General features: G+C 39.1%; 1 protein-coding gene across 1 annotated transcript in view; it reads right to left on the bottom strand.

Moving 5' to 3' along the window:
* The window catches only part of ARHGAP18 (Rho GTPase activating protein 18), a 62,955-nt gene that overhangs the window by 21,997 nt on the left and 25,056 nt on the right, over positions 1-15,902 (bottom strand). The window contains exons 3-5 of the mRNA XM_070952658.1: positions 14,339-14,574; positions 9,865-9,937; positions 2,456-2,601 (exon numbers count right to left, since the gene is read on the bottom strand). Coding sequence (XP_070808759.1) covers positions 2,456-2,601; positions 9,865-9,937; positions 14,339-14,574 — 455 coding nt within the window. The remainder of the gene's footprint in view (positions 1-2,455; positions 2,602-9,864; positions 9,938-14,338; positions 14,575-15,902) is intronic.

Below are 15,902 nucleotides of genomic sequence, written 5' to 3'. Positions count from 1 at the left end.
TTTCCTTAAATGAAAATACAGTCTTGGTGCAAAGTTGAGCCCTTCAGAACTGCTATGGGAACGTACTGTGGTCAGAGAAAGGAAAACATGGGAATCCTACTTTAAAAACACTGCTGTCTTGAAGAGAGCTACAAGTTTTGGGGAAGAATACTTGTTTTGTTATTGTGCATGTATTTCATAAATTTCTGATTAGAAACTTCCCTTTCCTTTGTTCTGACCATTTATGTAATTTAATTGGAGTTAATTATGCAAGCTGGAACAATTAAAGTTAACTAACAACTTTTAAGCAGATTTGTGGTTAATTTAGCATCCTACAGGTTGTTTAGCAACTCTAAATGTTTTATAATCCTAAAACCACTGTCCTCCTCCAATGACAGGCTGAGGAAGCAAGAAGCTGGGAAAAAATGTAATTTTTTCCCAGGTCTGAGTTGGATACATGTACTGTAAGTAGGAAGGACAAAAGCCCTGGGAAAATTGAAATCAGTAGGATACAGCTGGCAGGAAGAACAAAAATGCAAGCATCAGCAATACAGCACGGAAACGGCATTGGTTGCGTTGGTTGATGATCTCTGGAGGGTTCGGAACAGGGGTTGTTTCTCTGTCCTGTCCTATTAGACCTCTCAGCGGCTTTTGATACCATAGACCATGATATCATGCTGCACCGGCTGGAAGAGTTGGGGGTGGGGGGCACCGTGTTGTGGTGATTTTCCTCCTTTCTCTCTGACAGGTCGCAGTCTATGTTGGCAGGGAGGCAGAGGTCGACCCCGAGGTGCCTTGTATGTGGGGTGCCACAAGGGTCGGTCCTCTCGCCCCTTCTGTTCAACATTTATGTGAAGCCACTGGGTGAGATCATCCATGGTTTCGGGGTGAAGTACCACCAGTACGCTGATGACACTCAGCTGTACATCTCCACCCTGGGCCACCCCAATGATGCCCTTGAAATGATGTCCCAGTGCCTGGAGGCCGTGCGGAGCTGGATGGGAGAAACAGACTCAGACTCAACCCGTCCAAAACCGAGTGGCTGTGGTTTCTGACGTCCCGATATAGTCAGTTGGTGCCATCACTGATTATTGGGGGTGAGTCGTTGGCCCCCACAGAGAGGGCTCGCAACTTGGGTGTCCTCCTGGATACACGGCTGTCTTTAGAAGAGCATCTGACGGCTGTGGCCGGGAGGGCTTTCTATCAGGTCCGCCTGATTCACCAGTTATGTCCCTTTCTGGATCGGGACTCCTTACACATGGTCACTCATGCCCTCGTCACTTCCCGCCTGGACTACTGTAATGCTCTCTACATGGGGCTCCCCTTGGGGAGCACCCGGAGGCTCCAACTGGTCTAGAATGCAGCCGCGCGGGTGGTTATGGGAGCGACTTGGCGTTCCCATGTAACACCTCTCCTGCGTGAGCGGCACTGGCTCCCGGTGGTCTTCTGGGTGCGCTTCAAGGTCCTGGTTACCACCTTTAGAGCGCTCCATGGCTTAGGACCTGAGTACCTACGAGACTGCCTTCTGCCACCGATAGCCTCTCACCAGCCAGTACGCTCCCACAGAGAGGGACTCCTCAGGGTGTCGTCAGTCAAACAGTGTCAATTGGCGGGCCCAGGGGGAGAGCCTTCTCTGTGGGGGCACCTGCCATTTGGAACGAGCTCCCCCCGGAGATACGGAGGATCCCGGATTTACGCACTTTCCACTGTGCCCTCAAGACCTTTTTACTCCAGCAGGCTAGGCTGGCCTAATTCCTTTTAATTGTTTAATTTTAATTTGTTTTTAAAAATAAGGTGTTTTAATCAGTATGGGCCAAATTTATTTAATATGTTTTAAATTGTTTTTTAAATTTTATATTATATGTGTTTTATCTTTTGGCTGTTCACCGCCCTGAGTCCTTCGGGAGTAGGGTGGTATATAAATCCAAACTAAACTAAAAAAATATAGTTCAAGCTACATTTCCACCATTAGTGTCCAGATGTTGGCAAAAATATCCTAGATATAATCCCATGAATCTTGTTCATGTTGTCTTCCCTCATTCAAAGTTTTGTATTAATAAGTAATGGGTGGAGCTGATGTTAATTTATTCACAAAATGCCTCATCCCATGAATAATGTATGAATGGGCTACAGCAGGGGTCCCCAACTTCCAATCAGTGGACAAGCACAGGGCCACGGCATGGCAGAAACCGGGCCATGCAAAAAAGTGATACCCCATCCACGGAATGCAGGCAGCACGCAAAACCGCGCTGCCTCCGGTCTGCAGAAAAACCTCTCTCCACAGAACCTGTTCCTGGTGGGGGCTGCTGGGCTACAGGAAAGGTACAGCATTTCATCTCTTTTAAATCCAACTTGTCCAACGTTTTTTTTTTTTTTTTGGGGGGGGGGGGGGTAGAGATAAATATGGGTGGAAAAATTACAAAATTAAGGACATTAAAATATACACACACACACACACACACACACAAATACTTACAGGAAGCAGAGTGTCATCTTCTTTGTCTTTTAACACGTTATTTTTGAGATTAACTGCTTGTTCAGAAAATGATATTTCCAAATTAATGTCTGTTTCAGCTGGCTGCAAATCTTCTCTTGGACAATTATCAATATGTTGACCATATGCTAAATGTGGGAGAGAGGAGAGGAGAGAGGAGAAATTTTATCTACAGGATTCTTTTGTTAAATACATGAAGATAATGGATTTACCAATATTAATCCAATGGAGGTAGGGAACGTATTGTTTAGCTAATTAAATAATGGATTGAATGGGGTGATATTGAATGACTGTCTACATTATAGAAAATTCCATCTCATGAGAGAAGATTCAAATAAGCAAGCAACATTGGAAATTGCACAGAAGAGGAAAATTAGCAGATTTTTTTCCCCTGCCCTCTACCTTTTTTTTTTTTTTTTGAGTTATCACACTCCTTTTTGTGAAACAAAAAGATGCACTGGATTTGTCAGTCAACCAAATAATAATGAGTCAACCTGTTACAGGTTTACACAGGACTATCATATATCATAACTCCCCATGTTTCAAGCCTAACTTTCATGTTTGTTTTAGAGGCTATCCATCATAATGCCTGGCTTTCCCTCAGCCCTCAAATGAACTCAATTTCAGGTTGCTCCATTCTATGAAAAGCTAGCAATGTAAGTTGTAACCTGTGCTTGAATTTTCCATTTTTCTAACTATTTATTTTTAAATAGAGAAATGTTATCAAATTGAAAGTGCTATCGTTCACCTATGCTCTGATTCATTTTTATAAGTTTTGAAATACGTATACCTATATTTAAAAAACACAAATAATCATACTCACACAATTCTGCTTGAATGAGCCACTTACCCAAATTAAGCATTAAAAATACAACAAGTTTTTAAGGAATTGTAGCCCTCCTATATCCAAGAATGTATCATCCAGTCACTGAGATTGTTCTCAGTAAATTTCTTCCCCAGAGAACTAATTCACTATGAAAGGACAGGCATATTTTAGAGAACATTGTGAGGGGGGCTGTTTGCCACTGTGGGTTTTTTTTTTTTTTTTGCAATTCAAACAAATAAATAAACAAAAATACCCTACTTTCTTCTTTTAAACTGGTCTACGAACACCCAGCTTTCTATCTGGCTGACCTAGTTAGAATGGTAAAACAAAGAGAAGATGTCCTTGACCACCTGGCTGCCTGCTTATCTGCTTGCTACCTGTGGAAAACAAGCTTTTATGCATGAACAGGCTTTGAGTGTGCACTCTCAGCAGAGGCTGTCTGCACAAGATTGCATCAGCCTTCTGGGCTCCAGTCTTCACTTGGGAGAGCTGTACAATTAAAGTCTCTGGAAAACATGATTCAGAAGGTTTGATCTTGCAGCTCTAAATGCCCTTGAATCATACTAATTATCTGGATGCGTTTCAACTGGGCTTTTGCCAAAATGTAGTGCTGAAATTGCTTTGGTTGTCTGGGATGATGTCCTAAACTCAAAACTGAATTGGAGAAATGGGACAGATTCTTCTGGATCTTTTGGTGTATTTTTCTGGACCATCTAAGTAGAACTGAATCTAGGAGGCATTGATTAACTGTGGTTCCAGTCCTTCCTGTCAGGCCACAGGCAGAAAATGGGGTTGCAGAACTACTGCTTGACATCTTCTAATATCACATAGACCGTTTCCATGCTATTCTACAAAGTCACCCGGAGTATTGAATTTTTTTAAAAAAGTATATTGTTCTTATTTTCAAAATTTTGTTAGACATCTTGAATATTTGCCAGAATAGAAAAATGGAGTATAAATCACTGATGGTTAACACCACTATGTCCTCCATAGCCTAACAAAGATAGTATCATATTTAACGAGCAAAACAATAACACACTTCAAATGCTATTCCAGTAATATGTACAATTCTTTACTATGAACCTGGGAGTGATTGTCAAGAACAGTTGTTTCTTTAAAACAACACACACACCCCAAATGCATAATGGCCAATAAGGAAAAGAGAAGAACCAAAACCCAAGCCAGCCTCCCCAACCCCCCCCTCCCCCGGAAGGTATACCCTAACCATGTCATCTGGATGAAATTCAGCAGTTCAAAATACAGCCTTGACTTACAACTACAATCGGGACAAGAATTTCCATGGCTAAGCAAGGCAGTTGTTACATGAGTTGTGTCCAATGTTATTTATTTTATTTATTTATTTATTTTATTTTATTTTATTTATATACCGCCCTACTCCCAAAGGACTCAGGGCAGTGAACAGCCACAAGATAAAAATACATCATACAAAATTTAAAAAGCATTTAAAAGTACATTAAATAATTTTGGCCCAAAAAACGAATTTAAAAACACCCAATTTGTATACAACTTAAAAGCAAATTAAAAGGGAGAGTCAAGCCAGACCAGCCTGCTGGAATAAAAACGTCTTGAGGGTGCGGCGGAAAGTGCGTAAATCTGGGATCCTCTGTATCTCCGGGGGGAGCTCATTCCAGATGGCAGGTGCCCCAACAGAGGAGGCTCTCTCCCTGGGGGCCGCCAGTCGACACTGTTTGGCCGACGGCACCCTGAGGAGCCCCTCTCTATGGGAGCGCACTGGTCAGTGAGAGGCTACTGGTAGCAGAAGGTAGTCTCGTAAGTACCTTGGTCCTAAGCCATGGAGCGCTCTAAAGGTGGTGACCAAAACCTTGAAGCGCACCCGGAAGACCACCGGGAGCTAGTGCAGCTCGCGCAGGAGGGGAGTCACATGGGAGCGCCACGTCGCTCCCATAACCACCCGCGCGGCTGCATTCTGGACCAGCTAGAGACTCCGGGTGCTCCTCAAGGGGAGCTTTACAGTAGTCCAGGCGTGAGGTGACGAGGGCATGAATGACCGTACGTAACAAGTCCCGATCCAGAAAGGGACACAACTGGTGAATCAGGCGGACCTGATAAAAAGTCCTCCCGGCCACAGCTGTCAAATGCTCTTCTAAAGACAGCCGTGAGTCCAGGAGGACACCCAAGTTGCGAGCCCTATCTGTGGGGGCCAACGACTCGCCCCCAATAGTCAGTGATGGCACCAACTGACTATATCGGGATGTTGGAAACCACAGCCACTCGGTCTTGGATGGGTTGAGTCTGAGTCTGTTTCTCCCCATCCAGATCCGCACGGCCTCCAGGCACCGGGACATCACTTCAAGGGCATCATTGGGGTGATCCGGGGTGGAGATGTACAGCTGAGTGTCATCAGCGTACTGGTGGTACTTCACCCCGAAACCACGGATGATCTCGCCCAGCGGCTTCACATAAATGTTAAACAGAAGGGGCGAGAGGACCGATCCTTGTGGCACCTCACATACAAGGGTCCTCGGGGTCCTCTGCCCCCGTCAACACAGACTGCAACGGTCAGAGAGAAAGGAGAACCACCACAACACGGTGCCTCCCACCCCCAACCCTTCCAAACCGGTGCAGCATGATACCATGGGTCGATGGTATCAAAAGCCGTGATCTTTTTTGCCATGGTTCTTAAGTGAATCTCTGCTATTGTTAAATGAATCATGCAGTTACGTAGCAAATCTGGCTTCTCTCTTTGACTTTAAGGGCCAGAAGCCTGCTGGGAAAGTTGCAGATGGCAATCTCCTGATTTTGAGACACTGCAACTATTGTGAATACATGCTGGTTGCCAAGCACCTGAATTTTGATCCCATGACCGCTGGGATGTTGCAGTTGCCATAAATTTGAAGACCAGCCATAAGTCAGTTTTTTCAGTCCTGTTGTTAACTTTGCTCTCTAAACAAATTATTGTAAATTGAGGATTTTCAGTAGATCAATTGTGAAACCTACTGATTTAGTATGGAGCCCAAATCTCCATATTTCTTTTTGATTATCACTGGAAATCAGCAGTTACAACTTTTATTTTGTTTGACATTCTCTAAACCAATGAGGGAATATGGCCTGCTATCTGTTGGACTACAGATATACTAATTTTGTTCCAACCACCTTTAAACTTTGAGTTTGGAAACAGATTTTTTTAAAAATGTATTTGGGAAACTGGATGAAATTCACAATTTGGGGAGTTTAGTCATAACAAGGTTCATATTAACGGGGTTAAGAAGTGGAAGATATACAAAGAGCTAATTTATATATTGAGGATTTTTTTTAAAAAAAATATGTTTTCTGTGGGCAATAATTCTGAAAATAGCACAGAGCTGAAGGTGACTTTCTAAGAAACTTGCAAACTTCAGAAGAAAAACAGCAGTGGATCTAATGCAGGGGGTTACAGATGAAAGGGAAAAAAGTAATTTCTCTTTTCTCTTACCTATCTACATCTAAACCACATAGAAGCTTCCCTTACTTTATGCTACTGTTACATTCCCTCATAAGATCATATAAAGCTATTTTGCATAAAATGAGATCAAACTACTGGGAAAAAAAGTGAGGGTTGCATGGTTTGATATCAAATATTATAACCTTGACAAGTATCCCCATAAATGTTTAGAGCAGGGGTATCAAACTGACTTCGTCATGGCGGCATTACGTGACGTATCGGGATTTTTTTTCCCCCTTCACTAAACCAGGCGTGGGCATGGCCAGCACATGACACATCCAGCCACATGCCGCGAGTTTGTCAGCCCTGGTCTAGAGCTAAATCTAATTTACCTTCATTAGGGTCACATGTCTCATTGGAATGGTATTCATAGATGGGATTTGTGGTCTCTACTGATTTTATAATTACTGTTTTATTTTATTACTAGATATTTCAAAATTTGTCCAAGTTAATATGTGTATTGTGCTGGAACAAATTATATTAGATTTTGATAGATGGTATTAGATACCTTTGATTTGGTAGGGTAAAATTAAAATTAATATAACTTCTAGGGTTGTATATGTTTTATAATCAATATTTATGCTTATTCCAAAGAAAAAAAATTGATCAAATTAATAGGATTTGGAGGACATCTATTTGGAAAAGGGAAAACACTCAGAATCCCCCTTTCTAAATGACATTTATATATGGCAGGTGGCATTTTAATCATCTAGTTTTTTAGAAATACCACCGGACCTATGTTTTAGTATTAATATTTTATTGGAATGGTTTTTGGAATTGGAATTGCCTGTATGCGTTATGATTGAAAGTTATTGCACTTATCCATTTACATTTTGGCAGTTGTTAGGTATAAAGTCTACGATAACTAATTCCAATTTTACCAATATTAGACATATTTGGTCCCTGTTAGGTGATAGCTCTAATTCTGATGTGGAATCTTATGAACACTTAACTTTCTGGCATAATTCTACAAATCAGTGGCAAAACTTTCCTGGAAAGAATGGGTGCAAAAGGGTATTGTACGGTACATTCGATTAATTGTTGTTTAATTATTACCTTAAATATTTTCAGCAACTGCAAATAGAATTTTCTTTACCATCAACCCAAAAGGGAAGTATGAAAACATGTTTTGACAGCTCAATTCCGATTTGATGCTTTAGCAGTTTCTAAAATACCTGGTAAGTTATTAACACTGAACAATTCAATCTCAGGATATGTCATCATTGTGAGGCAGTCCAGACAAGAAGCACACCCAGAATCATTAGCTCTACTTTACTGTAAGATTATATGAATAGAACGTTATAGTTCTGAAAATACATTTCTCTCCTGTCATCTTTACAGCCCAAGAAACGAGGGAGGATCCCTTTTGAGCTGTTTGCTCTGCCCACAATTCCTGCTGGGAGCTAGGTTGCCTCTTATCTAGCCATTCCCCTGGCTGCAGCTGTTGCCCTTGTCTCCCAAGGTCATTCCCACATATCATTAAAGAATCTAAGCTTCCCTTTTTTTCTGACAAAAGCTACAGGAAGGGTTTAAAATATCTAACAAATATACAAGACATTTTGAATCAAGAATTGGACATTCCAATTCTTTTCAACCAATGGAGTAACGTTTTGAAGAACACTATGTTTATATCCTTTTATTTAAGTTTAAATTATTTCATCAAAGTGTTGTTTTTTTATCTACTGGATGGATGGACGGCCTAATGATTATTTGTGTTGGTGTTGCAAGAAATGTGAGGGCATTTTAACTCATACATTCGTCATGTTCTCCCTTACACTCCTTTGGGAGTAATGTCATACCATAGGTTGATATCAAGATATTTGCTCCCTTTCATATATGAGGCAACCCCAATTCCAATCCCATTAAACACCATGTCCATATAATGCTTTGTGGAAAGTAGAACTGATAATTATTTGAAGAATACCTAATGTAGACCAGAGTTTGTTCCAAGATAAGCCTGGATAAATCGGCAGACGGAACAGATTTTCATCCTGTCCCAACTTGGAGGCACTGCTCCATTAGGCAGTAAAGTTGCCAAATGCCATATTAAATGGCCATTTGCATGCAGGGCTGCAGAGCATGGAGCACAGGAAAATAGTTTTTTACAACTTCCCATTTCTAAAGCAGTCATGAAGAGGCATTGGGATAAAAAGAACCAGATGTTACAAAATTCTTAAATAAATGCTTGGTCGTTTTCCAAGCTAAGATTCCACAGTCTGGTTAATTGGCAGAAGACCGGTGTTTTTCAATCTTCCCCTCTCAGCCTTATGCTGACCCAGCAGTTTGGCAACCTTCCCATCCTAGAAACAGTTCTTACCAGAAAACGGCTGCCTGATGGCTGAAGTGAGAGGAGAAAGATTTTATTAATGTTCCTAGGAGTACACACTGTTTAGTACTTGAACTTCGAATTTTGCAGTATGACTGTTAAAGGTACTACATTGACTGATTTTCTACCATGGCTGCTGTCACTATGCCTGTTCACAAATTTATACAATTTCTTAGAATTAGTTCAGACACATTACTATTTTCTTTTGTTGCTTTTCTCCCCTCAAGTATAGGTTGGCAATTATGGATTATAGTATATCCAACTCTGTCTTAATTGTACTTCTTCATATGGTTCCTTAATCTATTTTAATGTCCTAATTCTGAGTTGCACTGAACATATGAAGCGTATGTGGCTTACTCTCTGCTTCAAAACACACACACAACAAGGTTGCCAAATCATATCTTGAAAGCACTACAACTCTGAGTAGAACAAGGGAAGATGACCTGGCCCTTTCATATATTTGAAACCAGAATTTCGTAATCTCTGACCCTGGCCATATGATTATGAATTTTTAATATATCTGTAAAATCTTTAATCTATTACTGTGCCCAAGAACCCACTAAGTCATATTGCAATATTTGCTTTTAACCTAATGTGATCAGGTAAACCAGAGCTTCTTTTTAGTCAACAGACTTCTAAAAACCATGGTCTGTTATTTTACTAAAAATACCTTTGCCTTATTATGCTATGTAGACAGGATTTCTTAAGAGTACTTGTCACGTTGCTCACCAGCTATTAGTAGAGTGGCCTAGATTTTATTTTACACAAAAATTTACCTTCTTTGGCATCTTCTTGTGAACTTTCTTTTTTCCTTTCTGCTCTTACAGGCTGGTGATCAATGTTGGATTCCTACAATATATGAAATAAGTAAGCTAATAATTAGATACATAGGACTGAAAACTAAATATCAATTATAAGCTATATATCTTAATAAATAGCATTAGTTAGTATTAATTACTTGCTATTTGAGAGAACAAAAAACAACTTCTAAGACAAACTAAATAAGTTGTATTTATTTAATTAGCACATGGATATACGTCTATTAACCTGTCACATAAATTAAAAACACAGTAGAATATGAATGTTAAAAAGATCTATATTTAGATACCAATGCCTTGGCCATTTAACCATTGAAGCACAACATCATTTATCTGAAAGAAATCAGATGTAGATATTGCCATACATGGGGTGATTGATACAGCACAACTAATAAGCTCTTCATACCAATGTATATTCTCTCTATTTTACCAAAAGTAGAATTAAAAATTAATTCTACAATCTCTCAGATCTATGGACCAAACCAGCTTTCTGAACCATATTAAACCAAATCAAATGTATTCTAGTTGAATACATTGAATCATTTTGATTAAAATCAATTTGATTTTCTGAAAGTTGAATCAACAATTCAAATGGGATTTGTAACTCCTGTAACTGAAGTCTCATTAGATTGTATATTCCGATGAGACAGCAATAGGGAAACCATTCAGAAATTAGTAGGTAAGGATCCTACTTAACTATTAAAAAATAACAGAAAAATCAATAGAAAAATAGCATAAGAACCACTAACACAAGCACATCTATTATATGAGAAGAGTCCCTCTATGAGGGATATGGGTAGTTAAGAAGTTTGAATATATGAATATAAGACCAGCATCATTAAACTTGTAAACAATATTAAACTGATGTATTGTATAAAGAGTTTAGCAATTTTCTTCATTAATAAACAACTTCGCTCTTAACACGGATTTTGAACTTTTATTAAACATTTCAATACCTACAAAACTACAGCTTAGATACAAAAAATAAAACTTTCACAGAAAAAGAATACAGTTAATACCTGAATACTTAGAATTTTAGAAGGTTCAGAGAATCTTAATATAATTTCCATAAAGATATAATAGATTACTCTTTATCTTTATTTGTATTTCTTTTGCATTGCTTGCAAAAATGATAATATGTGACTCAAACCAGAGAAATGTCATTTTACAATACTTTTACTGGAATTAAAATCTGATAAAACCCATTTCCAAATTTATATCTCTTTTTAAGAATTTCCAAGAAAAAACAAGGTTGTGAGCAAAGACCTGCATTCAAAGAATCCAAAGAATGCTGGTAGTTGGGTTTATTTATTTGCTTTGGAGTGCCAACTCTGGGTGGCTTAGAAGTAAAATGTTATTTTTGCCTGCCCTGCCCTATCTACTGATTTTCTAGACCAGGGGTGTCAAACTGTATTTCATTGAGGGCCATATCAGGGTTGTGTTTGACCTCAGGGGGCCAGGGTGGGCATGGCCAGTGTGAGCATGGCCAGCTTGATGTTACTCATGTCGGGGGGCCTGTGGCGGCCCGAGCAGTCTGCCAGCGAAAACAGACTCCCAAGCTCAATTTTTAGCCACGATGGCCTCCAGCAACCCTCTGCCAGAAAAGACAGAGCTTAGGAGGGCCACTCGCGGCCCTCCCAAGCTCCGTTTTCACTGGCAGAGGCACCGTAAGCCAATCTTTCACTGTTTCCAGGGCAGTCCCATGGGCCATATCTGGCCCCCGGGCCTTGAGTTTGACACCCCTGTTCTAGACTGTTTTTTTTTTCTGATATTATGATTCACATTTCAGAATACCCATTTTGAAGTGGAAAATGAGGAGAGCGCTTAGATTTTTCTTTTACATTGTACTTTTACACGCTAAACCGTGTAATAGCAAATGTGCCCTAGATACGAATGTTAACAGTGGAATAGTGGAATTATTTTTATTTTCAACATATTTTCAATTCTTCCCAATTGACAGATTTTAAACGGTAGAGAGAGTTAATAAAATATTGCCTTCTTTGTTAAAAGAAAGAATCCATGTGAGTTAAAACTGCTTAGTACAATGGTGGCACATGTTTTTATCCAGATCTTATCTATATTGGATTTCCAATAGGTTAGCAAAATTACTTCATAGCTTATCATTGCTAATCTTATAAACTTGTATACTTATATACTTATACTTGTCTTATATAAAAGATCTTGTTGCTCCAGAGAAAAATCCATCTTTTAACTAGGTGCAATATTTTCACAATAATACATTTGTTGTCTTATTTCTTATTGGTTTAAAAAACACCAAAACTGTTTTCCTATTTACAAATATAATATAAGCATAGAGTTATACTTCATAATAAAAAGTAGCATTGTTGATGGTATCAAAGAATGAAAATGCAATTTATTCCTCTAAAAAGAGAATCCTTCATTGTTTCACTAAATCTGTACACACACAGTTAATACATGCAGAAACTAATTTGTTTTTCTCCTCCTGGCTTCTCTGCTTTCAAGAGGGAAAGCTAAATTGATGGAATAGACCCGTGATGGCGAACCTATGGCATGTGTGCCGCAGATGGCACGCGGAGCCATATTAGTGGGCACGCCAGTTCAGCTCTGGGGCGCATGTGCGTGCCGGCCAGCTGATTTTCGGGCCTTCTGGACCCACCAGAAGTAGGGAAACAGGCTGTTTCCTGCCTCTGGAGGGCCTGGGGGGGGTGGGGAAGGCCCGTTTTTCTTTCTTACTTGGCTCTAGATACTATCTATTTATCTGGGAAGGGCGAAAACAGCCTTTCCCACTCCCTTGGAGGCCCTATGGAGGCTGAAAGGGCCCATTTTCCGACTCCCAGTGGGACAGGAAGTGATGTTTTTTGGTATCCCCAGCCTCCAGAGACTCCTAGAGAGGCTCCTAGAGACTCCTAGAGAGGCTCTGGAGGCTGGAGACAGCAAAAAATGTCACTTCCTGTCCCGCCGGGAGTTGGGAGGGCCTTTGGAGGGCCTCCGAGAGAGTGAGAAAGGCTGTTTTCGCCCTTCCCAGATAAATAGAGAGGATCTGGAACCAGGTAAGAAAGAAAAACGGGCCTACCAGGCCATCATGTGCCAGGACCGGGGGGGGTGTTGCGCACACATGTGGGTGGGCACGTGTGCGTGCGACCCTCCCCCGCCCCCCCCTCTCCTGGCACGCAATGGCAAAAGGTTAGCCATCACTGGAATATACTGTAGCAAAATGGGCTGAATCAATATCATGAACCAACCATAAACTCTGACTGAAAGGAACTATAGGAGTAGCACTGAAGTAGAAGAATTGGCCATGTAAATGCCCAATACTTGCATCATTACTGTATATCATCTCAATTATATGGCTTAAAACAAATAGAGAATGTGCTGCATAACAGTCTGCAAGTTTTAGGAATTACATTTTAAGATTATCTACTACTTCCTATTTTTTGTTCCTAATAGAAATAAATACTTTTTCATATTTTTATTCTAAAACACTGAAATCTCAAGTGTCTACAATATATTCATTTGTAATAGAGATCAGGGTGCATCAAGTTTCGTGGGACATTAGAAAAATAATGCCTCCTTTGCACTGAAGTACACTTTTAATGCTTTTATAGATATGCCTCATAGCTTTTTATTTTATCAACGTTCTTCAATATTTGTAATTTAAGTACATTTAGGTGTTGCCTTTCCTCTAGACATAAGGCTAAGGGTAGATTTGGATACACAATAGGTCTTCTTGGTCATAATCCAACAACGCAATCACTATATCATACTGCTCTCAATAATTAACAGAATATTATAGTTGCATACAATTCAATAAAATATTGAACACTATATTGGTCTCTCCTAAATGTGAATTAATTGAATGACATTACCAAGCAGGGAAGTATTCTCTACATTGTATACTTTCTTTCATTCTAAATATTCTATACAGAAAATATTTTTCTCTATTTGTAGAATAGTGATATGAGCAATTAATTCACATTTCTTAATTTTATAACTGCTGGGGAATTCTGAATTCAGAAAAATCAATTTGCAGGAGTCATGCAAATTGATTTCAATGCAACTGAATACTCATAAACAAAAGTTGCATCCTTTCTCAATCATCTTTAAATGAAAGTCACAAGGATCAAAATAAAACTCAGGTCCTCTACACCTACATTAAAATATGCTCCCTTGAAAAGTTGCTTAATTTTACTTCAAAGTTTAGAATCCTCACAAAAGAAAAAAAAAAGGCAAACTTTCGGAAAGTATACGTGATCCTTTATATAGGCAATCTACCCTTTAAAAAATATATTTATTGGCAAATCCAGACTTTGTCTTCACTTCTTCTGAAATGTCCTCTACTGTGGGTTTTGCTAAAATGGAAAAGAAGTGCATTTCACTTCCCATTTATCTTGCACTGTTTTAAAAAGCTTTTTCAGAAATGCCAAACCAAAGCCCCAAATCAGGAACTTACTTTTTCCATTGATTCATTTTGTTGCTTGAAGATCTCTCTCACATCAGGAACATGGTACTGTTTGTTTTTCTTCCTCATTGTCTGGGTGACGGTATCGACTCGCTTCTGAACTGCTATAGCCTGAGTTCTCGTCAAGGTGGCCAAAACCACCATGCTTTCATTGGAATCTCCAGCAGCTTCACCAAAGAGGGTGGACAGACCTGCTTCTTTTAACCACTCTTCTTCCAATTCACCCTCTACTCAAATAAAGGGAAGAAGAACATATACGTATGATGCAGTTTGTATTACATTCAACCCTGTATTTTTTAACAGAAAAATGAAAATAGTCTCTATAGTACAGCAGAAACTTTTTCATGTACTAAAAAAGAAAAGAGGCCACAATTCGTGATTCAACTCAAACATGCTTAAAAAATTTCAAACCTATCATATTGAGGCTAAAACACTTGACCTAACCTGAACCATGTTTCATTACCTCTGCACAAAAATTAGATAAAACCGACTGATTTACATGGTAAAAGGTTTTTTTTTTTTTTAAAGTATTCCTAGGGATTGCAATGAAGCTGTAAAAAGGATCATTCAAATATCAAGACATTTGGTTTCTGTTTTGTATTATTCTTCATTGCTATCCCACAAATATTTTCTCTTCCCCGCAATAATCATGGCAAGCATAGATGGAAGTTACGAGATTGAGAAGTCCTGAATCTCAACGTTATTTGCATGCTTTGTTTTTCTCTGTTTATTCCATAACTGTGGGGTCAGATTAGATGTTACTGCTTTGCACAGTTTTAAATTTGTTGTTAAATCTGGATACAGAAAACTGGTTTTCTCCCAAATTATTAAAATACTTTGAGAGGAAATAAACACTTGCACACCTGGGACATTAAATGTAGCAAGACATGTTTTGCTATTACATATGAATATGGCCACTGAATTCCATGAGAAAGGACAAGGTAGATGTACATAGCGAAACTACTATAACATCTGTACCAAAACTATCATTTCTCTTTTCTGTTGATTCCTGTTGATTTGTACCTTTTGTTGCATGGATTTCCTTCAAAAATATGAATTTGTTGCATCAGAATATATATCATCTGTATTTTTTATCCTTTCTAAGCAATTTGTTTTTCTAAGGGAACTCTTTGTTAACTCAATTTAATCAGAGGTTATCAAGCTAATGAGAGTGCTGTTACCGCAAATGGGCTATTGCATTGCAACATTCAATTGCAATGCAATAGCAACAATTCAGTTGATGCTCTCCTTGCTCTTTAGTGATTTGTAAGGGGATAATTTTCTTATTGTTTTTAGCTGGCAACACTTTAATACTTTCCTGAATACAGGAGTCCTGCGGAGAAAAACTATAAATCATTAGTCTGCCGGAAAATTATTGTAGGATTACTCAATAGTGTTTCTGCTACCTTCACAAATGTATTCATATCAGTTTTCCTTATAGATAAAATGAAAAAAATTAAATCATTCATTTTTTTAAAAAAATATTTTAACTCAAGTTTAAACTATTCTCCATCTCCAAATCTAAAACAGAACTTAGCTTTGATAAACAGTGTTA

The sequence above is a fragment of the Pituophis catenifer genome, unplaced genomic scaffold (assembly GCF_029215685.1).
Source record: "Pituophis catenifer annectens isolate HBS135680 unplaced genomic scaffold, rPitCat1.0.hap2 SCAF_1, whole genome shotgun sequence".
Taxonomy (NCBI): Eukaryota; Metazoa; Chordata; class Lepidosauria; order Squamata; family Colubridae; genus Pituophis; species Pituophis catenifer.
Note: the sequence above shows the minus strand (reverse complement) of the source record. Positions and strands in the feature narration are given on the sequence as shown.